Source organism: Polyodon spathula, chromosome 20 (assembly GCF_017654505.1).
Source record: "Polyodon spathula isolate WHYD16114869_AA chromosome 20, ASM1765450v1, whole genome shotgun sequence".
Taxonomy (NCBI): domain Eukaryota; kingdom Metazoa; phylum Chordata; class Actinopteri; order Acipenseriformes; family Polyodontidae; genus Polyodon; species Polyodon spathula.
Window position 1 is genome coordinate 16,691,099 of NC_054553.1, and position 24,659 is coordinate 16,715,757.

At 39.0% G+C, this 24,659-nt stretch overlaps 1 protein-coding gene across 1 annotated transcript in view; it reads left to right on the forward strand.

The window, feature by feature from the left end:
* The first annotated feature begins 258 nt into the window (after positions 1-258).
* LOC121295566 (WD repeat-containing protein 44-like) overlaps positions 259-24,659 on the forward strand; it is a 71,028-nt gene continuing 46,627 nt past the window's right edge. Inside the window, exons 1-2 of the mRNA XM_041220349.1 lie at positions 259-787; positions 21,309-21,342. Coding sequence (XP_041076283.1) covers positions 711-787; positions 21,309-21,342 — 111 coding nt within the window. The 5' untranslated portion in view covers positions 259-710. The remainder of the gene's footprint in view (positions 788-21,308; positions 21,343-24,659) is intronic.

Genomic DNA, 24,659 nt, shown 5'->3' on the forward strand with positions numbered 1-24,659 from the left:
ATACCAATTCGACCTGTATATAGTACAGACTCTCAGACCCACCCCGGAAATAGGGTCGGGAGTAGGTGAAACTGAACGATAGAAGCGCCACTTCCGAGACTCACGTATTCTAATTATATATACTATATACGGTATATATTTTGAACGTACGAGGCACACACTGCTTAGCACCTGATCCTACACCTCTTGCAACTTTTCATCTCACATGACTCGCAAGGAGCGTTTTTTTTTGTTGTGAAGTCTCGCGAGTTCTTCTGACGTGTTTGTGGTGCTGGGAAAGAGCGAGAGCTCTGACAGCTTTGCCGCAGAAATAGCGTCGCTTGTCTTTCCTGTCTCGCCCAACACGAATATGATTGGAAATATCCAACCGGGCTATTGGTAATCAGACTGAAATCATTGGCAAAGGGGTTGGCAGGATAGACCCGACACTGACAGCACTGTGTAGAAGGGTTTTCTGTAGCTCCCACTGGCTGAAACGCCTCAAGGTTTGGTCAGTTCATACATTGATGACGGAGGCCTCTCCCTTCCCTGTCTCTGAACTGGGGAACACACACACACACAAAAAAAAACAACAAAAAAAAAAACAGCAGCATCATCTTTGAAGTTACTTTTTCTTTTTTCAGTTTTTCGTGAGCTGGTATTAGCGCAGCTGTAGCTCTGGTGCCAGGGCATCTAAGCTTTGGTATTTCAGCCTTTGCTTACTGTACTAAATGGCGTCAGACACTAGTGACACAGAAGAATTCTATGATGCTGCTGAAGATGTCAGTCTGGTTTCCTCTCCTACTGTGTAAGTACATTTATTTATTTATTTATCTATGTATTTATTTGTTTATTAACCCAGATCTTTACAGTGCAAGTATCTAACTGTACCATTTTTTAATATATATATTTTTAAAAACAGATGTTTAATTTTCTGGATGTTGTTCAATGTAAACATACGTTTATTTAGAAGGTGTCATGGCGTTATCGGAATCAAAATTAATTTCGTTATGATGTGTAACGTTTAGGAGAAGATGACGTCCTGTCCTTTATTCTACAGTTTATTTTGATGTACCGTTGCTGTATTAGTAATCGCTTCTCAGCAGTGACTAAGTTTAATTTTTGATATTCAGTTGGCTAATAATAAAGCTGCATTACATTGGGGGAAGTAAATCCTAGTGCATGAAGTGTTTTTGATCTCCTCAGTATGTTGCTTACTGACAGTAGATACAGTGTTTAAGTGTACTTAAACCAAGTCGCACAGCACTCCTCTAGCAGTGTGCTGTTTAATTTAGCAGGTACTGTACATGCAGCTGTGCAGTGGAAAGCCCCTACCAAAGCATTGTAATAGGTTTGCTTTATTTAAACCTTGTAACTGATACTAAGTACGACCTGTTGCAACAATGTGGCTGTATCTACAGTACTACTTCAGTCAACCAGTCAGCATTGCTAGACCTGCCTATTCGTAGTCAGTATGCTTGTGATCCCTGCATCTTCACACAGTGTAGATTAGTTGCCATCCACCTGTTCTTCAATTTGAATTATTTACCAGGAACAGTCTACATTCGGATACTGCTGATATGTTAATATGGTAAAGGATTAATTAATACAGTAAAAGCTATTTGAAGTGATATTCAAGTAATCCATATTGCCTTATTAACCAACCTATTATTGTTAGTAATAATACACTAATACATAACTTTTAATTACACATCTCAATCATAGCATTGATACAGTAGTAGGACTAAAAGAAACAAGGTTGGAATGTAGACGGATGCTTCAGTCACACTGACAAAGACTTCCATTACAGGTTTTACTGTGATCTCAAGAAGGCCTACCTAAGCTTTCTCATGTGTGTTTTTCCTAATGCAATGTTTAAAGTGCTCAGCATGAGTCATTGAACTAACAGTAAAGTGGGTGGAAAAGCTATGCAATGGACTAATAATTTAATCTCTGGGACTTTGATTTTTGGATACAACCCTGTTGCGTAGCACTATAGATACTGTGGCCAAGGACCAGGTACAGTGTGCATATTTCAGAGTGGGCAGATACAGTACACTGGTGAATCAGCCCTGCTCAATCTGCATGGAAGTCACCAGCATGACTGGTTATGCCGTGCTTTACTTTGTATATAGCAGCGGTCTTGATGAGTGACACAAATGTACTGTACTTCAAGAGTATAAACCAACGAGTTTAGTATTGACTGTGATTCTGTTTTAGGGTGATTTTAAGAAGTTGTATAGTGCATTTCTGCAAGCTGTCATATCTGAAGTTGTGCATTACATGACCATAACTGGCATCTGACAGGAACTAGGATCTATTGGTGCCCCACTTTCCTGCCAAAAATATTATTGAATCACAGGGTTTCACCGGGTACAGGTTATAAACAGGGCCAGATTTTGGTATCATGGGCCCCTGGACAGGGAACCAGAGAAGACCTCCCGCCCCCAGTCCCCTGTCCCCCGTCCCCTTTAATACTGTTATAACAATGTAAAAGATGGTGTTGAAAGAAAATATGACTGATTCAAATTGAACCAGATTCAAATAACCAACCACTCCATTTTTTAATGGGAATACCAAATGTGCAATACAGTCATGAAACAATCTTAATCTTAATCTTATCTTTATCTTAATCTTAATAATATATAAAGAAGTCTGTTCCTTTATGCATTCGGACCCTGCAGGAGCCAGTGGAACCAAACTTTGCATGGCCTCCTCTTTCATCCAGGGGAAGGTCGAAGGCTATGTTTGGATCCAAAATGTTGACCCTTATGGTACTTTATTTGGTAACCCCATCACTGGATCACTACAGTAGCCATGTATCTCAAATTAAAGAAAACCAAAAAATAAAATAAAATGAACAAAAATTTTAACATTTAAAAATGGCAAACCCCCCCCCAAGAAATTAAGTTAAAAAAGGGAAAGGGGTCCAAGCGCATTGTGCGATACCATAAGGCTACTGTTCACCAATTTGTCATGCATGAAATACTGAAATATTGAATTTCCCCGGGCAACGCCGGGTACTTCAGCTAGTTAGCTATAAAAGACTTGGCATTACACAGTGCCATCTAGTGACTTAAATACACAACTTTTAATAACTTGATTAATATGAAAACAACCTTTAAAAGACAATGGTAGGAATATTAAATGTTAGTAAGTGCTCAATACCACAATTTAACATTAAAAATAAACATCATGTTACTTAAATTCTTCTACTCACCTCTGTTCTGTGTAACCCTGACATTGCAGAGTAATTAAGTCGTGCACTTACCTTAATTAATCTTCTTGATTTCATCTGTACAAAGTCTCTAATAATGTCAGTAAAATCCAGTTTTCTGAGTATATCAGATTCAGTGGACACGATGGCAAGGCTGTTTAGGCGATCCTGTTTCATGGTGGCTCTCAGTTCATTCTTAATGCGTCCCATGCGTGAGAATGAGTGTTCTCCAGAACAGTTAGTGCACATTAAGGATAGGTAAATGCGCAGAGCATTGGTGACATTCCGAAACGTGGAAATCACTTGAGAATTCAGGATAAGTTGAAGGTGGTCAAACACTGTTCTCTTGTCCTTGCCAGAAACAGATTTAGTAAACTGGAGCATTTCTGATGGGAAATAGTCATCCGGATCTGAAGTATGGGTTTGCATGAGTGTAGCAGCTTTGTTTTTGATGTCATATTGTGACATGTTCTCAAAGTCGGTAAGGAAGCCAAAGAAACATTGGTGCAAGCAATCTGTTGAAAGAATATCCAGAATATTTAGGAAAATATGGACATGAAATCTTTCTCTGCCCTGTAGTAAAACTTTATTACACTGGGGAGTCGTGATCCTGCAGAGTACTGGGTGGTCCCCTGGTAAAAATCTTGAACAGGATCCTGTGGAAGATCCTGAAGAATCCTTTAGGATCCTACAGTAGGATCTAGTGCAAGATCTTGTCATGATCTTATGCAGGATCTTTCGAGATCTTTTATGATCCTGCAGATGATCCTGCAAGGTCTTGAAGGATCCTACAATATCTTGTAAGATTTTCACAACATTCTATAGGATCCTCCAAGATCATGAAGGATCCTCCTAAATCCTGTAGGATCTTGTAAGATCCTGTATAGAATCGATAATTCCAAATATAGGTCTTCTACAATTAATGATCTTTTAGGATGTACCAATAATCCTAAACTGTATGAGCTGTATGAATGGAAATGTGTGAGCCATGATAAGTGTCAGCTAAGTTAAATATTATTGTAACCTTATACAGAGTACTGTTCAAGACTGCTCAGGATCCCCCTACATTTTACAAGATGGTATTGAACATCCTGCACAAGTCATACAATATGTCATGAAACAGTATAAAAAGATCTGGAGTATGATAAAACATGTTTAGTTACTACCACAAAGAAAACAGTTTAGAAACAGTTTTACACATCTGTTTTATTTCCCAGAAAACATAGAAACAACAAATTAAGCATCCACAAGCAATTGCTTGTATCTAATTTTAGGTGGGTACAGGATTTTTTTAATTTACTGTAGCTTTTTCCATGCTTTCATTTTTTTTTAAGCATTTCTGATTAAGACTGACTCCTGACACCCTGGGATCCTTCAAGAAGCTGCTTGATGAGATTTTGGGATCAATAAGCGATCAAAGCATCACTCTCTTTTGTAAAAAGCTTTCTTATGTGAAAAGGCTTGGAGCAAGGGTTTAAAAGGGGGTACGGAGCACTTTCGTAATTTTTTACGCATCATTACTTTTCCAGAACCTTTTTCCCAAATTTTACCCCAATGCACTCTGAAAGCATAAAAAAATGTCAAAATACAAAACACGTACAAGTGGACTAATTCATGTCATTTAACCAATTGTTTCTATTGATATGAAAAAAGGGTCATACACAGTTTTGATGACATTAATTTTCTCTTGGTCAAGCATGGTTTTCTTTGTTGGCCCAGTTGGTTCAAAGCAACCATTTCTCATGTCTTCATCATAGAAGAGATGTGATTGGAGTGCTGTGGCATATTAAGAAGATTTCCTGTATTTGATCCTAATGTCATTTATTAGGTGGGTGCCATTCTCCACGTGTGAGAATGAAAATCATTGTTATGAATTCAGATAAAATAACAGTGGGGTATATTGTTTAGCTGTAGACCTAAGTGTAGAATTAGCCCTTTCTGGTAATTTCCACATTAGGTTTTGTTTTATATCTACCATAACCCATTGCAATAAAGGGCAATAACTTACAAATGTGTCATTGTCCATTTCAGCCGCCTTGATTTCCTCAGTTTCATTTAGAGGCACCTAAACACAAAACAACATTTAAATGCCGCACTGAGTTTATTTCCCTGACCATAAATGTAATAAGTACAGAGCAATTCTTATAATATGCTATGATCAGGATAACTCCTTGTGTGAAGCACAGACGCAGATTGCGGATTAAATGAAAATACTTTTATTAAATAATAAAGAAAACAAACGGCTAGATGTCCAACAGAAAACAAAACACTCAAACGCCACTGCACACAACACTGGAGCCAGCACCACACTCGCCGGCCTCCATACACACCTTCTCACTCTCGCAAACACTCGCCAACTAACATTCCCAACCACTTATACAGGTGCCTGGGCTAATTGGGCAATTCGCACCTCATTAGCGCCAGGCACCCACACATTCCTCACACAAACTTGTTCACTCACTCTGTAAGGTGTGTGGTTTGAACTCGAGTGTCATTTGATTGGAGGGCACCTCCACAGTGTTTCCACAGGGGGGGGCTGTGTGTAATACCCTTCCAGTAACGTTCCTTTTCCGATCAGGACGTAAGCTCTAAGGCCCAAGACAATTAATTTGGTGTATCGTAAGATGACACTTAGCATTCGTACTGTGAGCTTACATGACTTGAGCGGCACTTGAAATGTCAGAAAGGTCCCCTTAGGTTTTCGCCGTCTTTACAGTCTTTCCAGGGGAATCCAATTTTTCTTTCTTGGATGGTGGAGGGGAAGGTGATGCAACCACATCACTCCTGTGCTTCATGAGATCAATTAGAGTGTTGAGTCTTTGGTACACTCCTTGGAAGCCTTCTTTAATTGTCCATTCCATGTCGACAATGGGGTTGTTCTGGATATCTGTCTGAGCAAGTGCGAGGACATTGACCCTTAATTCTTCATTCTGGCTTTGTTTTTGAGTATGCTGGCACATCTTAAGCAATTGTTCCATGGCACTCGTGGTATATCTGAGCAAATTGTGAAGAGATTGGCCATCGCACAACATGCAACTAAGCACGCTGTGGACAATGGCTAAGGCAATGAGGATGCTACAGATTTTGTAGAACACCTTTTGAAACCTGAAACGGCAACATAAGTGATCACTTTGAATGATGGCATCAACTTTTTCCATCCATTGAAACTTGGAATTCCTCACAGACAGAATTATTCATGGTTTCTCTGGTGACACTGTCATGGTTGCCCAAAGAATGATGAGAAATAGTGAAGTTTACCATAGCCTCATCTATAAAAACAAACGGAGCGCTGTAAGTTATTTAGTCCGTTTACAAGAAATTGGCGGTGATGTCAGTTTTGGTCAGGTGGAGTATTTTATCAAAGATGGGAATAATGGTTTTGCAGTTATCAATATTTATAGAAACCAGGGATTATAAGTTTATAAAATGTTCGTAGGTACAGAGTAGAATTGTCTTGGTACCTAGTGATGATGATGGTGTTGATGGATATGTTTCATCAGTATTAAATCAGCATGACTAAAAATAGTTCCTTTGAAGAATCAATATATTGTCCAATACCGAATGTCTGAAAATAGTAATCTTTCCATTAATTTATGCAAAACAGATACTGAGTGTACCCTTGTATCTATTTTGACAAAAAAAAAAATTATAGTCCATGAAGGGTATAATTCCAGAGGTCACGTATATACTGTTGTGTGTATACAGTAAATATGCTTCACTGATTGTATTTCTTATACTGTATGTATTCCCAAGCCAGAGATGATGGTCTCTTTATGAAGGTCATGTTTCACAATACTATGTGCCAAGCTACAGCTCAAAGAAACCATAACTGTTGTGGGAGGGTCTAAATGCTGTTTTACAAACAATGCAGTAGTACATTTGTTGCTCTGGATAAGGGCTAAGCACATAAATGAAAATGGTCTTGTGACAGAATTTTGGTTATCCAGACTTTTTGTTTTTAATTTCTTTACCTCAATTTTTTATTTGTATTGCTTATTTTGTTCACAAACCTGACAAATATATTTCTAGTTACTCCTGATATTTCCTAACATACTCAAATTCCTGATCAAGATCTTTAGCTTTAATGGCAATGAGTCCAGGATCCTGTTCCTGAATAGGATTTTGGAACAGGATCCCGTTCCTGCACAGGATTTTGAGCTGGATCCCGTTTTGGAACAAGATTTTCACTAAGATCCTGGTCCTGAACTGGATTTTTTCCAGGATCCTGTTCATGAACAGTGTAGGATCCTGTCAAGATTTCTACCAGGGTTGTCTATGTCGTCTCAGTATTTCTTCAGCACTGCAATTTCCATTGCACTGTTTTCAAAATCATTAAAATGATCATGACTGTCATCCAGAAATGTTTTCTGAGATTCAAGTAATTCAACTACCACTGACAGTTTGATGTTTTCTGCTTGAATGGATTTGCTAGTTTCAAATCTCTCTAGAGTTGTTGCACAAGTCTGTGGTTTAAAGCAAAAGGCATATTGAAGTTACTTTGATCGTTAATTGCCGATGTGGGCAGACTGGGTTCGACTTGTTCGACAGGCCTGTTATTTGGAACAGTAGCGCTGCCAAAACTCTTGTTGACTAGTTGTTCAGGTTCATTTGTTGTTGTCGTTACTGCATTTTTGTACGATTTAAAACTGAACGTCTCTGAATTTGTTCCAGCAGGCAATTTTCACTAGTTTGCTTTTCCTTTAGTTTTTTCGCTTCGCTGCAAGTTTTTCCATTTTTTTCTTGTCTCTGGCTCTTTCTCTCACTCTAACTATCCCCCAGCATGCACGTGACCAGTAAGAGACGCAAGTGTTTAGCTAGAGTGATCATGGGGCAAGTGGATTGGATTTTAAACTGTAAAATAACAATTTTTATTCATGTATTTATTTTAACCTGGGCTGCGGCCCTCCTTGGCAGCTAAGGGCCGTGGACAAATGTCCCGGTTGCCCCCCCCTTAAATCCTGCCCTGGTTGTAAAGTAAAAATAACATCTTTTTATTTTTAAAGTAAAAAAGCCACATGATAGTACATCGTAAAGCATTAATTGGACTGATAGGTCAAGTAACTTTCTTATAGCCTACTGTTTAACAGTTATTGAAGGAGAATAGTGTTTCTGTTGCTGCTAACTGCTTTTATCCACCCCCAGTCTTATGCAGTATGGTTTTTTGACAGCGTAGAACAAACATTAGCTCTAACGATAAGTGCAGGTGTAAAGGTTCTTAGGACTAGGAGTCAAACTGTGGAATGCAGCGTTCCCTCTAAGGCTAAAATGTGCGCATTTTTCACAGTAACTGGCAACAACCTCCACACTCAGTTTACTAACTTAGCAAGTTATTATCATAAATATCAACCTCAATCGAGGCTCCAGCCTCTCGAGGTAAACCTATTATTTTGAGACCATTTTTACAAAGCATTAACATAAGCAAATTTTTGCCTGTCTTGCAGCTGATTCTCTGATTTCTCTCTGTAAAATGCACGTCACAGCTTGCTTTGGCACCAGCAAATCAGCTGGTACAGGGTGGGTGAAGCAGACGTCTGGCAATTCTGCCTCTAGAGAGTGCTGCTCATGAGCTTTACAGTTTTTTACTCGTCGTATAATTGAATACTAAAATCAGTGAAGCACAATCTTCCTGCATTATTTATATGTATATACTCCGGTAAACATAAGAAAAAATCACAATACTCACACTTTGACATTTTTTTGTTTTATTTCCCTTTTAAAAAACAACCATTTCAGAAATCATCTCAAGCGTTTTGAAACTGGTAACAATGTAACCAGCACATTAGTCGAAAGTACACATTTAAGTGTATAGTACAGTAATTGACGACATACCATGTCCATTATTTATTTTTTGTGAGTGTGTTCATCTTGTGACTAAACTCAATGTTTCTGCTGAAACTCAACATGACAGCTGCACCAACAAAGAAAAAAAGCAATGTTTCAGTAAGACAGAGCTAAAAGAAATCTTATCTATATGAGGATGGCGCGATAATATTCTTAAAGTTTTGCTGTAATTCGTGTGATCATGTACGAGTCAATACCATTAAATATCATAATGCCAGTTCTGTACACACGTTGAGAATAAGAAGGCAAAGAAGACAGCAACAATGGCAAAGCACTGCATTCTTCTTTGCTGAAAAAGTAAGAGCTAAGGTACTGCACTTAGCAGAGCTTTCCCGAACTAAGTAAGCTAAATTAATTGCGTATTTCATTATTGTTTAGTTTATTTCTTTCCACGCTAACTGCCTTATGTGAGATGAGTCTGCGCTCCCCTTTAGAGAGAGAGAGAATGGGGTTGATTCAGTTAGCATATAGGCTACAGCACAGTTCAAAGGGAATATTTAACATTGTACAAAACAATTCTGTTTCATGCCTCGTGCACCCCTGTGCCCGTGCACACCCATGCCCGTGCACTCATTGTGCACACCTGTGACCCGTGCACACTTGTGCCCGTGCGCTCCACCGTGCAACCTGAGCGCGTGCACTGCCATGCACACTATGCCGAGCTTTCACGAGTGCGGCTCTTGCAGCCGGAACATGCCTCTTGAGGACCCAAGTGAGTTTTGTGTTTCATGCCTTGGACCAGAACATGCTGTCTCGGCCTTGACCTGCATATAATAACAATGACTTATATACAATCACTTACAATTTGCTCCGTCAGAAGGATAGATGTTCGCTGAGTGCCACCCTCGCTGTTATCACCTTCTTCATGTGCGCACCTTTCATGGACAGTTAAAAGCTTTCGCAGTTGTCTTTAACAACTTTGAACTTTCTTAAACGAATATTAGTTCACAATTGTGTAGCTCCCGTACAGGACACGGTCATGAAGCAGCCGCGTGATAACAAACAAGCTGAAACTCGGAGCAGCTGATTCAAATTCAGCGCCGTTTTGAGACACGGGCGAGGGGAGGAGCCGACAGCACAGCAGAACAACGCAGTTAAACGAGGCAGTCTTCCCAGCGACAGCGAGTGGAAGCGACAGCGAGTGGGAGAAGTACAGGCGTGGAAAAGTACAGAGCAGTTTCGAAGCAGAAAGGAGAAATTGCATCTTGAATTGCTTTAATCAGAAAACAGAGGACATTGGGGAAACACAGCCGCGTGTGTTTTTCTGATAACAAACAAGCTGAAACTCGGAGCAGCTGATTCAAATTCAGCGCCGTTTTGAGACACGGGCGAGGGGAGGAGCCGACAGCACAGCAGAACAACGCAGTTAAACGAGGCAGTCTTCCCAGCGACAGCGAGTGGAAGCGACAGCGAGTGGGAGAAGTACAGGCGTGGAAAAGTACAGAGCAGTTTCGAAGCAGAAAGGAGAAATTGCATCTTGAATTGCTTTAATCAGAAAACAGAGGACATTGGGGAAACACAGCCGCTGTGTGTTTTTCTGATAACAAACAAGCTGAAACTCGGAGCAGCTGATTCAAATTCAGCGCCGTTTTGAGACACGGGCGAGGGGAGGAGCCGACAGCACAGCAGAACAACGCAGTTAAACGAGGCAGTCTTCCCAACGACAGCGAGTGGAAGCGACAGCGAGTGGGAGAAGTACAGGCGTGGAAAAGTACAGAGCAGTTTAGAAGCAGTTTGAAAGCAGGTTGACAGTTGCAGAAGAAACTAAACTTCAAAAAAAAAAAAAAAAACCTCAACATGGTCTTCAAGCCAGTAATCTGTGACACCTGCTTGATGTGGGAAATCCGAGAAAACCCAGCGGAGCTAAACCAAGTGTGCGTAAAGTGCCGCGCGATCCAGGATTTGCATAAACTAGTAAGTATGCTAGAAATGGAGCTGGAAGAAGTGAGACAGCAACAGGATCTTGAGGAACTGGCACACCCACAATTCATGGAAGTCTGCATCACCCCTAACAGACTGAAAGCCACCAGGGAGATAGAAGGTCAGAACAGCTGGGTTCAGGTAGGCAGAAGCAGGGAAAAAAAGAAACTTCGTCAAACACAACCACCAGAAATCAAAACAACCAACAGATTTGAGTCACTTCAGAATTGTGATGAGCAGAACCAACAACAAGAGAATGAAAGGAACAACATCCAGGACCCCATTGACAGTGGTGACCAGACAGCAAAAAGAAGGGAGGTCATGATTGTTGGGGACTCCATATTGAGAAACACAGCAAGTTCAGTTCGCAGTTTGGACCCCCTTACTACAACAGTGTGCTGCCTTCCGGGAGCCTCTGTCAAGCACATCACTGAAAATGTGGACAGGCTCCTAGAACGAACAGGAGACGACCCGGTAGTAGTCGTCCACATCGGTACAAACAACATTGGAAGAGACAGACCAAAATCCCTGCAAAACAAATTCAGAGAGCTAGGAAGGAAATTAAAAGAGAAAACCAAAACTGTGGTATTTTCTGGTATACTACCCGCACCTTGCAAAGGACCATATGGACAGCTGGAAATAATTAATCTAAAACCAATGGCTGAAGACGTGGTGCACACGGGAAGGCTTCACCTATCTTGATCATTGGACCACTTTCTACAACGAGGACTATCTGTATAGACGGGATGGACTGCATTTAAATAACAAGGGAACTAGTCTACTTGGAGAAAAGATCCTCGAGCAGGTTCGGAAGCATTTAAACTAGAAAGGAAGGGGGGAGAAATCAACAAAAAAACAGAAGGGAGACCGCATCAAAACAAGAACAACAACTCAGGTAAGACAACCATTAAATGTATTTATCTAAATGCTAGAAGTATCAGAAACAAAATTCTAGAACTTGAAGCTACTGCACTAACAGGTAACTATGATGTGATAGGTGTTACAGAAACGTGGTTATCTGAGAGTGATGGGGACGAATATAATATTTGTGGGTATACACTGTATAGGAAAGACAGGCAGGACAGAAGAGGAGGAGGGGTAGCGCTATACATAAGAAACAGTCTTGAAGCCCAGGTGTTAAACCTGGACAAAGAAAATAAAACCGAATCAATATGGGTCAGAATAACAGACAAAAATTCAAAAGGCATAATAATAGGAGCATGCTATAGACCGCCAGATTCAGATGGTGAGCACAATAATCTGTTATACAATGACATTAGAAATGTGTGTAGCAAAGGAGAAGCCATACTAATGGGGGATTTCAACTTCCCCCATATAAAATGGGAAAACCCGGTGGGTAGCGCGAAGGATGAAATAGAAATGGTGGAAATGACAAATGACTGCTTCCTAACACAATTTGTGAAGGCACCCACTAGAGGGGAGGCATGCCTTGATTTAGTCTTTTCAAATAACGAAGATAGAATAACTAAAACAGAGGTCAGAGAACCACTGGCAAACTCAGACCACAACATGGTCTCATTTGAAGTGTTTTTTAAATCCTCAAAAGTAAAGACTAAAGCTAAGGTTTACAATTTTAGAAAAGCAAACTATGAAGGCATGAAACAGAGACTAACAGAAGTAGATTGGAGTAAAATAGAGAAAACACCCACAGAAGAAGGATGGTTGTTCTTCAAAAACGTAGTACTAGAGGCGCAAAACAATTACATCCCTAAAGTAGACAAATCTAAATGTAAAACTAAATTGCCAAAATGGTTTAATAGATCAATTAAAAAAAATATTCAGCGAAAAAAGGCACTTTACAGAGCATTAAAAAAGGACCAAAAAGAAAGTACACAGAAAGAGTACACAGAACTGCAAATGCAAGTCAAAAAGGAAGTTAGAAAGGCCAAGAGAGAAATAGAAATGAACATTGCTAAGGGAGCTAAAACCAATTCCAAAATGTTTTTCCAATATTACAACAGCAAGAGAACATTCAAAGAGGAGATTAAATGTTTAAGAGATACAAATGGCAAAATCGTAGAGGAAGAAAAAAAAATAGCAAATATGTTAAATGATTACTTTTCACAAGTTTTTACAAAGGAAGATACTGACAACATGCCCCACATGTCATCCAGTTCCTATCCAGTTTTAAATAACTTTTAGCATAACTGAGGCAGAAGTGTTAAAGGGACTAGGAGCTCTTAAAATAAACAAATCCCCTGGGCCGGATGAGATCCTCCCAGTAGTACTCAAAGAAATGAAAGAAGTAATTTACAAACCGCTAACCAAGATCATGCAGCAGTCTCTTGACACAGGGGTGGTACCGACAGACTGGAAAATTGCAAACGTAATACCGATCCACAAAAAGGGAAACAAAACTGAACCAGGTAACTACAGACCAGTAAGCCTGACTTCTATTATATGCAAACTTATGGAAACTATAATAAGATCCAAAATGGAAAATTACCTATATGGTAACAGGGTACTGGGAGACAGTCAACATGGTTTTAGGAAAGGGAGATCGTGTCTAACTAACTTGCTTGATTTTTTTGAGGATGCAACATCGATAATGGATAATTGCAAAGCATATGACATGGTTTATTTAGATTTCCAGAAAGCTTTTGACAAAGTCCCGCATAAAAGATTAATTCTCAAACTGAACGCAGTTGGGATTCAAGGAAACACATGTACATGGATTAGGGAGTGGTTAACATGTAGAAAACAGAAAGTACTGATTAGAGGAAAAACCTCAGAATGGAGTGTGGTAACCAGTGGTGTACCACAGGGATCAGTATTAGGTCCTCTGCTATTCCTAATCTACATTAATGATTTAGATTCTGGTATAGTAAGCAAACTTGTTAAATTTGCAGACGACACAAAAGTAGGAGGAGTGGCAAACACTGTTGCAGCAGCAAAGGTCATTCAAAATGATCTAGACAAGATTCAGAACTGGGCAGACACATGGCAAATGACATTTAATAGAGAAAAGTGTAAGGTACTGCACGCAGGAAATAAAAATGTACATTATAAATATCATATGGGAGATACTGAAATTGGAGAAGGAATCTATGAAAAAGACCTAGGAGTTTTTGTTGACTCAGAAATGTCTTCATCTAGACAATGTGGGGAAGCTATAAAAAAGGCTAACAAGATGCTCGGATACATTGTGAAAAGTGTTGAATTTAAATCAAGGGAAGTAATGTTAAAACTGTACAATGCACTTGTAAGACCTCATCTTGAATATTGTGTGCAGTTCTGGTCACCTCGCTATAAAAAAGATATTGCTGCTCTAGAAAGAGTGCAAAGAAGAGCGACCAGAATTATTCCGGGCTTAAAAGGCATGTCATATGCAGACAGGCTAAAAGAATTGAATCTGTTCAGTCTTGAACAAAGAAGACTACGCGACGACCTAATTCAAGCATTCAAAATTCTAAAAGGTATTGACAGTGTCGACCCAAGGGACTTTTTCAGCCTGAAAAAAGAAAACAAGGACCAGGGGTCACAAATGGAGTTTAGAAAAAGGGGCATTCAGAACAGAAAATAGGAGACACTTTTTTACACAGAGAATTGTGAGGGTCTGGAATCAACTCCCCAGTAATGTTGTTGAAGCCGACACCCTGGGATCCTTCAAGAAGCTGCTTGATGAGATTTTGGGATCAATAAGCTACTAACAACCAAACGAGCAAGATGGGCCGAATGGCCTCCTCTCGTTTGTAAACTTTCTTATGTTCTTATGTTCTTATATATGCCAGAAGGCGCTGTCAGAAGTTCCAAAAATGGGTGAGCTCGTTTTGCTGGAGACGGTTCTAGAGTCTCCATGCGACCAAACTCAGCATTTCTGCCGAAGGTAATATCCCCGTTCCACGTGAACCAATCTGTGGAGTTGATGGCATTCTAGTTCCTCCTCCCTTCTCTTCTCTGGAGGAGCAACGTTTGCACATTCTCTGCCCGGTGCAGACATTAAGATTCTATATTGACCGTTCAAGGGGTGCCAGAAACACCAAACAATTGTTTGTGTTGTAGTTCTAGAACATGGGGCCAGGCATTGTCTAAACAACGTCTGTCCCATTGGATAGTGGATGCCATTGCTCTGGCTTATGAATCTCCCCCACCCCCGGGACAATTGAAGGCACATTCTACCAGGGATATGGCGACATCCTGGGCCCTCTTTCGAAGTGTCCCAGTGTCGGAAATATGTGCTGCGGCTAGCTGGGCTATGCCACACACTTTTATGAGGTTTTGTAGACTGAATGTACTGGATTCCTCTGTTCCATATTTTGGAGCATCGGTCTTGGATTTTGTTACACCAGTGAAAGAGAACACTTAGTCTCTGGAGTTTGTGGTATTTTCTGGGATACTACCGGCACCTTGCAAAGGACCATATGGACAGCTGGAAATAATTAATCTAAACGCATGGCTAAAGATGTGGTGCACCCGGGAAGGCTTCACCTATCTTGATCATTGGACCACATTCTACAACGAGGACTATCTGTATAGATGGGATGGACTGCATTTAAATAACAAGGGAACCAGTCTACTTGGAAAAAAGATCCTCGAGCAGGTTCAGAAGCATTTAAACTAGAAAGGAAGGGGGGATAATTCAACAAAAAAACAGAAGGGAGACTGCATCAAAAAAGGACAACAACTCAGGTAAGACAACCATTAAATGTATTTATCTAAATGCTAGAAGTATCAGAAACATAATTTTAGAACTTGAAGCTACTGCACTAACAAGTAACTATGATGTGATAGGTGTTACAGAAACTTGGTTGTCTGAGGGTGATGTGGATGAATATAATATTTGTGGGTATACACTGTATAGGAAAGACAGGCAGGACAGAAGAGGCGGAGGGCTAGCACTATACATAAGAAACAGTCTTGAAGCCCAGGTGTTAAACCTGGCCACTTTACAGAGCGTTAAAAAGGGACCAAAAACAAAGTACACAGAAAGAGTACACAGAAGTCAAAAAGGAAGTTAGAAAGGCCAAGAGAGAAATATAAATGAACATTGCTAAGGGGGTTAAAACCAATTCCAAAATGTTTTTCCAATATTACAACAGCAAGAGAACATTCAATGAGAAGGTTAAATGTCTAAGAGATACAAATGACAAAATCGTAGATGAAGAAAGAAAAATAGCAAATATATTAAATGATTGCTTTTCACAAGTTTTTACAAAGGAGGATACGGACAGCATGCCCCACATGTCATCCAGTTCCTATCCAGTTTTAAATAACTTTTGCATAGCCGAGGCAGAAGTATTAAAGGGACTAGGAGCTCTTAAAATAAACAAATCCCCTGGGCCGGATGAGATCATCCCAATAGTACTCAGATAAATGAAAAAAAGTTATTTACAAACTGCTAACCAAGATCATGCAACAGTCTCTTGACACAGGGGTTGTACCGACAGTCTGGAAAATTGCAAACGTAATAACAATCCACAAAAAGGGAAACAAAACTGCACCAGGTAACTACAGACCAATAAGCCTGACTTCTATTATATGCAAACTTATGGAAACTATAATAAGATCCAAAATGGAAAATTACCTATATGGTAACAGTATCCCGGAGACCGTCAACATGGTTTTAGGAAAGGGAGATCGTGTCTAACTAACCTGCTTGATTTTTTTGAGGATGCAACATCAATAATGGATAATTGCAAAGCATATGACATGATTTATTTAGATTTCCAGAAAGCTTTTGACAAAGTCCTGTATAAAAGATTAATTAGAAGGAATCTATGAAAAAGATATAATTAGAATAGAAGGAATCTATGAAAAAGACCTAGGAGTTTTTGTTGACTCAGAAATGTCTTCATCTTGACAGTGTGGGGAAGCTATAAAAAAATGCCAACAAGATGCTTGGATACATTGTGAAAAGTGTTGAATTTAAATCAAGGGAAGTAATGTTAAAACTTTACAATGCATTAGTAAGACCTCATCTTGAATATTGTGTTCAGTTCAGGTCACCTCGCTACAAAAAGGATATTGCTGCTCTAGAAAGAGTACAAAGAAGAGCGACCAGAATTATTCCGGGTTTAAAAGGCATGTCATATGCAGACATGCTAAAAGAATTGAATCTGTTCAGTCTTGAACAAAGAAGACTATGCGGTGACCTAATTCAAGCATTCAAAATTCTAAAAGGTATTGACAATGTCGACCCAGGGGACTTTTTCGACTTGAAAAAAGAAACAAGGACCAGGGGTCACAAATGGAGATTAGACAAAGGGACATTCAGAACAGAAAATAGGAGGCACTTTTTTACACAGAGAATTGTGAGGGTCTGGAATCAATTCCCCAATAATGTTGTTGAAGCTGACACCCTGGGATCCTTCAATAAGTTGCTTGATGGATTCTGGGATCAATAAGCTACTAACAACCAAACGAGCAAGATGAGTCGAATGGCCTTCTCTTGTTTTTAAACTTTATGTTTCTTATGACTGTTGTTGTACTCTCCGAGTACTCTCTTCAGCGTTACCGCAGTGGTAATGGTATCCGGTATGATCTCGTAAAGACCTTTTGTTCATAAAGAACAGTATTGGGACATATGTCAATCGAGCCCAGGCGCTGTTCCTTGTATTATTATAGACCGATCTTGTCCTACTGCCGCATGGTCTCCCTCGCCACTGCCATGGTACACATCACCCGTTTAGTTTATGGCTATTTTCCAATTAAAAGAGAATGTAAGGTTGCGGATGCAACCCCGGTTCTCTGAAAGAGAAAACAGCCATCAAGCAGCGAGGTCGCAAAAAGAGACTGAGGTTCCTGCACTCTGCATAGTTATTCAGCACCTGAGGGGCGGGGCGCTGACGTCAGAGCTGTGGAGACCTAGAGGCAGCTTTTATATCAAGCTCAGCAGAATCCTATCACCTGACTGCGATACCCATTTTAGTTGATGGCTATTTTCTCTTTCAGAGAACCAGGGTTACATCCACAACCTTACGTTTTAACCAATGTAGCATGATAGCGTTGTAGCTAGCTGTCAATTGTTGAACATTTTGAAGTACAGTACACCCTCGCTGTAATGCCCTTCATTAAAAGAACCTTCGGCTATAATGAACTTGGCCCCTGGACTCCAAATAATAATAATATGATATTGTAATGCATACTATGTGAGGTCTGTGAAGTGCAGGAACACTTGGAGTAGGAGCGGCTGTGTGTCACTTCAGTCGAACCTATGGGGGACAGGCATGGACCACAGGAGCTGCTGGTGATTTGGCTGTAAAGTAGGATGAGGCAGGACTAGCTGGGTCTAAACAGGGGGAGTGTGTTGTTGTGAAGCAGAGAGAGAAGTGAATAAACAGAGACAGAATAGTGCCACGGCTACCTGTTAATTGTTAGTTAACAATTGGCAGATTATCTTTGATCATGTATTAGTGTAATAAATATCGAGTTTGGCCCTGAATCGACTGAAGGCTCATTCTTACTGCGTGAAGCATTTTTGTTACAATACACACACACTGTCAACATCTCAGGTATGTAAGTTTGCCATTTTATTTTATGTTGCAATAAATCTGGAAACTGTATTGATCGTTTGAAAAAAATGAGTAATGCAGGCATAGCTCTGTCATGAATATAGGTTGTCAAAAAGCACTTTGTTTTTTGGTGTGTTCAATAACCACGCGGCAAAGCAAAATTTATTTAAATAAAAATAAATAAAATAAAAAACACGAAAAAACTTTATCTGAATAACTCTTTCATGTAAAATTTTTCATGTTGGGTTGATTTGGAGTTAAAAGATCAATTGGGATTCTTGCATGTTGGATAAGATTTGGTGCACAATTCATGTCAGATTGATTTTGAATAAAAGTTCAGCTTCAATTCAGGATTTTTGCTTTTTGTACTGCGTTTTAATTCTTTAACGAATTAGATGTATGCATTGTTCTGCCTTCATGAAACAAACAGATATGTGTAATTGTGAGGGAAATTTATGTATTCTAATATAATTCTATATTTTTTTTGTATGTGCTGAGTTAATCCTGCATTCTTTCTCTCATCTCCCCTCACCCAACTTAAAATGCAAGCTTCAAAAGATCTGCTAGCCAGGGCCAGGAAGAAATTAACAAGATTATGTTGATTAGATCAAGATGTCAGGCCAAGTGGCTCAAGAAAGTGTGTCTGTTTTTCTAAATGGTCAGACTCTGATAAAATGTCTCTAGCCCAGGTGTTAAATGTCTATTGAAAATTATGAGTAACTCTAAGTGGGTCTTTTGAAGTAGATTTGCCAGTCAGCAAACCTTTAAAATGTTTAGGTGAGTATACATAGTTTTCCTAAAACTTTCTAAATACATGATGACACTAACATTTTGTTCATAAATTTCTTAAACTAACAATACCAAACACTATACACATTGTGATGATTGCTGTCTGTCAAATTGTATTTTGATAACTGTCGGTATGATATTAAGGATTGAAAATGTTTGTTTTGCGCTTTACAATGACATTTGGCACATACATGGTTAAATCTGTCAAGAATAAGTTAGTTTAAAATGAACTAATAGTACTTTATAAACAAATATAATTTGTGTTACTCAGGCTCTGAGCAGCCATATATAATAAGGTATGGGGTTATTCATCTTTTTGTGGGCAACATGAAAGTGAAGGTTTTATAGAGACAAGAAGGAGTACAGTGGAGTTATTAATAAAATAGACTTTTCTTAAGTTACCTTTTATGAAGATATTTGATGGACAGCCTTATCCAAGGCGTGGACAAGAATTATTTGAAGATCAAGGACACACCTTTTTCTAAGGACAACTGCCAATGAGGTTACATTTTGGGTCAATCGCAAATGATTGGTTTTGCACATTTAATGGACTCTTTTACAACTGGACTTGCAAAACTTTGAAACATTCTTGCTCAAAAACCTTTCTTCATGCTCCACAAGGGTAAATATATAATTCTTAACCTAAGCCTGACTTGTATTATATGCAAACTTATGGAAACTATAATAAGGTCCAAAATGGAAAATTACCTATATGGTAACAGGGTCCTGGGAGACAGTCAACATGGTTTTAGGAAAGGGAGATCGTGTCTAACTAACCTGCTTGATTTTTCTGAGGATGCAACATCGATAATGGATAATTGCAAAGCATATGACATGGTTTATTTATATTTCCAGAAAGCTTTTGACAAAGTCCCACATAAAAGATTAATTCTCAAACTGAACGCAGTTGGGATTCAAGGAAACACATATACATGGATTAGGGAGTGGTTAATATGTAGAAAACAGAAAGTACTGATTAGAGGAGAAACCTCAGAATGGAGTGTGGTAACCAGTGGACCACAGGGATCAGTATTAGGTCCTCTGCTATTCCTAATCTACATTAATGATTTAGATTCTGGTATAGTAAGCAAACTTTTTAAATTTGCAGACGACACAAAAATAGGAGGAGTGGCAAACACTGTTGCAGCAGCAAAGGTCATTCAAAATGATCTGGACAAAATTCAGAACTGGGCAGACACATGGCAAATGTCATTTAATAGAGAAAAGTGTAAGGTACTGCACGCAGGAAATCAAAATGTACATTATAAATATCATATGGGAGATACTGAAATTGGAGAAGGAATATATGAAAAAGACCTAGGAGTTTTTGTTGACTCAGAAATGTCTTCATCTAGACAATGTGGGGAAGCTATAAAAAAGGCTAACAAGATGTTCGGATACATTGTGAAAAGTGTTGAATTTAAATCAAGGGAAGTAATGTTAAAACTGTACAATGCACTTGTAAGACCTCATCTTGAATATTGTGTGCAGTTCTGGTCACCTCGCTATAAAAAAGATATTGCTGCTCTAGAAAGAGTGCAAAGAAGAGCGACCAGAATTATTCCGGGCTTAAAAGGCATGTCATATGCAGACAGGCTAAAAGAATTGAATCTGTTCAGTCTTGAACAAAGAAGACTATGTGGCGACCTAATTCAAGCATTCAAAATTCTAAAAGGTATTGACAGTGTCGACCCAAGGGACTTTTTCAGCCTGAAAAAAGAAACAAGGACCAGGGGTCACAAATGGAGATTAGACAAAGGGGCATTCAGAACAGAAAATAGGAGGCACTTTTTTACACAGAGAATTGTGAGGGTCTGGAATCAACTCCCCAGTAATGTTGTTGAAGCTGACACCCTGGGATCCTTCAAGAAGGTGCTTGATGAGATTCTGGGATCAATAAGCTCTCGTTTGTCAACTTTCTTATGTTCTTAAATCTATCACAATTATATTGAAAAAGATTTTGCAAGAATACGTACAACAAAGCAGAAGCTAGTAATGCACTGTTTTTAAAACCATACAGCCTGTTCATTAACACTTAACTACAGCTGAACTTAACAGAATGACTTCTTATACTTTCTTGTGTTCCATAGGTCGCCGGCAAAGTTGGCCCTTCCCTCAGTAAAGGTATGTATTGTATAGCAGTATTCTCAATCATTGTGTTGCATGTCTTTGTGTTGATTGTCAGCTGAAACACTGGTGCACCTGTGAAAGCTGTTTATTTCTACCCAGTGTTCAGGGGGGCAGGAGTGTGCTGAATCCAGTTATTTTCTACACAGACTGGCTGAGCTGAAATATTGCTTTGTGAAAACAGGAAGAAAGTACACAGATGGGGTATTTTAACAAGCTACAGCCTGCTAAGTGCCTGAAGTGCTTTTGTGACGCTCTCCCCATGTGTTCAGCAGTATTTGTGTCTTGGCTCAAATTGGCTATTTTTCAAAACCTAAAGGTTCACAACCAAATGCAAGTTAGGTTTTTATATGTGCAATAAACAGTGCAGCTCTGTAGGTTTGATTGTGTCTTGTTTCCAAACTAAGTCTATACATAAGACTTAAATTACTTGCAGTAAAACATGTTTTAATTGGATTTTTCTGTTCAGAGAACTTCAGACTCACATTGACTCATTAAATGTATCACAAGTAATGATAAACCAAGTGTTGAATCGGTATGATTGCAGTAACTATAGTTTTAAAGTTTAACCAGAAATGCGTATCTATGTTAAATCAATGAACCGATTAATCCGTTCCTGGACCGTGCTGGATACAACACACAGTATGGCACCACAGCCAAGCTGTGACAAACGTTTCTGAAAAAGACTATTCCAATGAGTTTTTAATAGTTGTGGATATGTGATATGTGAACAGTGATTCTGTGGTTTTCAGAAATTCTGGGTACTGGACACTGACAGTTGAATAATTCAGTTTAGACTGAGGCCGGTTCTTGCTAGATTTGTACTGTACAGCTATGGCCAAAAGTTTTGCATCACATAGAATTTTAGGATTGAAGACATCATTTTTTAAAAAAACTAAATGAACATAATTTGAATGTTTTATTTAACATAATGTAATCAAAGATACTACAAAATGATATTGCAAAAGTCTGCCGGAAGCCATAATAGTAGTACAGTATTTCATGTTGCATTTTGAAATGTCACATTTTAATTTGTCAGTTTTTCATATGTAGTATATATAAAAAAAATTACAAAGCAGTATTAATTCAATATGTTAACTTAATATTATTCAGCAGGTTTCATTCAACATTTATCAGTTAATTCTATAGGGTATTGCAAAACATTTGGCCAGAGTTGTAAATACAGCTCTGGCCAAATCTGGGATCCTCATTTCTTCTCTAAGGCTGTCGAATGCAAATCAAAAAAAGTTTTGTATCCCAAAAAGGATGGATTAGTACAAATCCTCTGGGAGAACAAAGATTGATTAAATTTTTCTGCTTCATGAAACTAATCCATTGTCATATGCTTTAAATGCCAATGAGGGAAAACCAGGTCAACAAATGAATAATGTGTTTTAGTGCCCTGCGATCACTCATTTCTGGACCAAGGCTGTCCATCTGTCCTCAATGCCAAGGCTGTCCTTGTTTATATGGATATATATGTTCCCAGTGGCAAGGCTGTCCCCATTTATCTGGATATATCTGTTCCCAGTGTCCCCTGGTCTTGTCCTGTTGGGTGTGCTCACACTGGGTATAGAGGGTATAGAGGGTTTGGTCCACATTCGGTATGGTTCGGTACATTTGGTGTGAAGTGTGAAAAACGATGTCCGCTTGGGAAACAAACCTAAAGAGGTGGTCTTGGTCCATTTGGCTTGCAAAACGTCAATGTGAAGAACTGCTGGACTTTTTCCTTTTGCACATAGGAAACGAACTATACAAGGTAACCTGACTTAAGTAAACATTTTGCACATAGTTTCATATTTCATAATTCATATTCTGTGGAAACAAGTAAAGCAAAAAACAAAAAAATGTCTTTTGAGAATTTGTGGCAGTGTGCCCTGCTCATATGTGGATTTTGTGTTGCGTGTGGTGTGTTAATGTTGGTGTATGTGCACGGGATATAAATAGGTCTGTGTAGCATGAGTGACTTAAAATATATAGTTGTATTTAGGCACAGGAATTGCAATCCACTTCATGTGCATTTAAAGTATTTAATAGTATGTGAGCATGGGGTTCACGTGCTGGGATTCAAGTGAATAATTAATTTGTAATTCAATCCCGGCACAAAAGTAGATTCACATTTTACTCACTCTGGGTTGTGTGTTCAGGGCAAAAGAATGGGAGAGAGTGAGGCGAGTAAAATAAAAAGGTAAAGAAAATAACTGCCACTAGTGCTGGAAGTACTAGCACCGTACTTGTTTTGTGTTAAGTGTTCGTGCCCTGTTTGTTAGTGTCTGTTTTGTTTTTGGATACATTGGCTTTCAGATTCTGAAAAAATGTTGCTGCTGCGTCCTTGCAATGGCGCCTTGACACATTTTTCGATAAAACCTTTCAAAATCTTCTTCTTGTGAACTGGTGAAGTGATTGATCTAAAATTTGGCATATATCATCAGCATCCAAACCCGCATCAAGTTTGCGAAGCAGAAGTTGCTGTGATGAATTTTAATGTAAAAATAGCTGCCACAAATCTTATCGAAACGCGCCTCTAACAACAAACTGCTGCTGTTTGAAAACAGTTTGTCCAATAAATTCCAAACTTGGTAGTTATCATCCTAGTAACAATGGGATACAAATATGTGAAAATGGTGATGTTTTATAAAACAAGATGGCCGCCAGTTATACGTTTACATTTGAAATTTAAACCTGCGTCAGTTGACAAACGATTTACTTGACTAACTCCAAATTTCACAAGCATCTTCCCTGATACTGTATCAATACAACTGACTTTTAAAAAATTGTGTTGACCGGAAACGAAAATGGCCGTTTGATGCATTTTTTTAGAAACCTTGCGAAATATTCTTCTTGGGAACTGGTGAAGCGATTGATCTGACACTTGGCATATATCATCAGCATCCAAACCCGCATCAACTTTGCGAAGCAGAAGTATCTGCAATAAATTTTAATGTTGAAATGGCTGCCACAAACTTTAACGAAACGCACCCTTAACAGCAAACTGCTGCTATTTGAACACTGTTTGACCAACAAACTCCAAACTTGGTAGTTATTGTCCTAGTAACAATGGAATACATATATGTCAAAATGGTTATGTTTTACAGTACTGTGCAAATGTTTTAGGCAGGTGTGAAAAAATGCTGTAAAGTAAGAATTCTTTCAAAAATAGACATGTTAATAGATTATATTTCAGTTAACTAAATGCAAAGTCAGTGAACAGAAGAAAAATCTAAATCAAATCCATATTTGGTGTGACCACCCTTTGCCTTCAAAACGGCATCAGTTCTTCTAGGTAAACTTGCACAAAGTCAGGGATTTTGTAG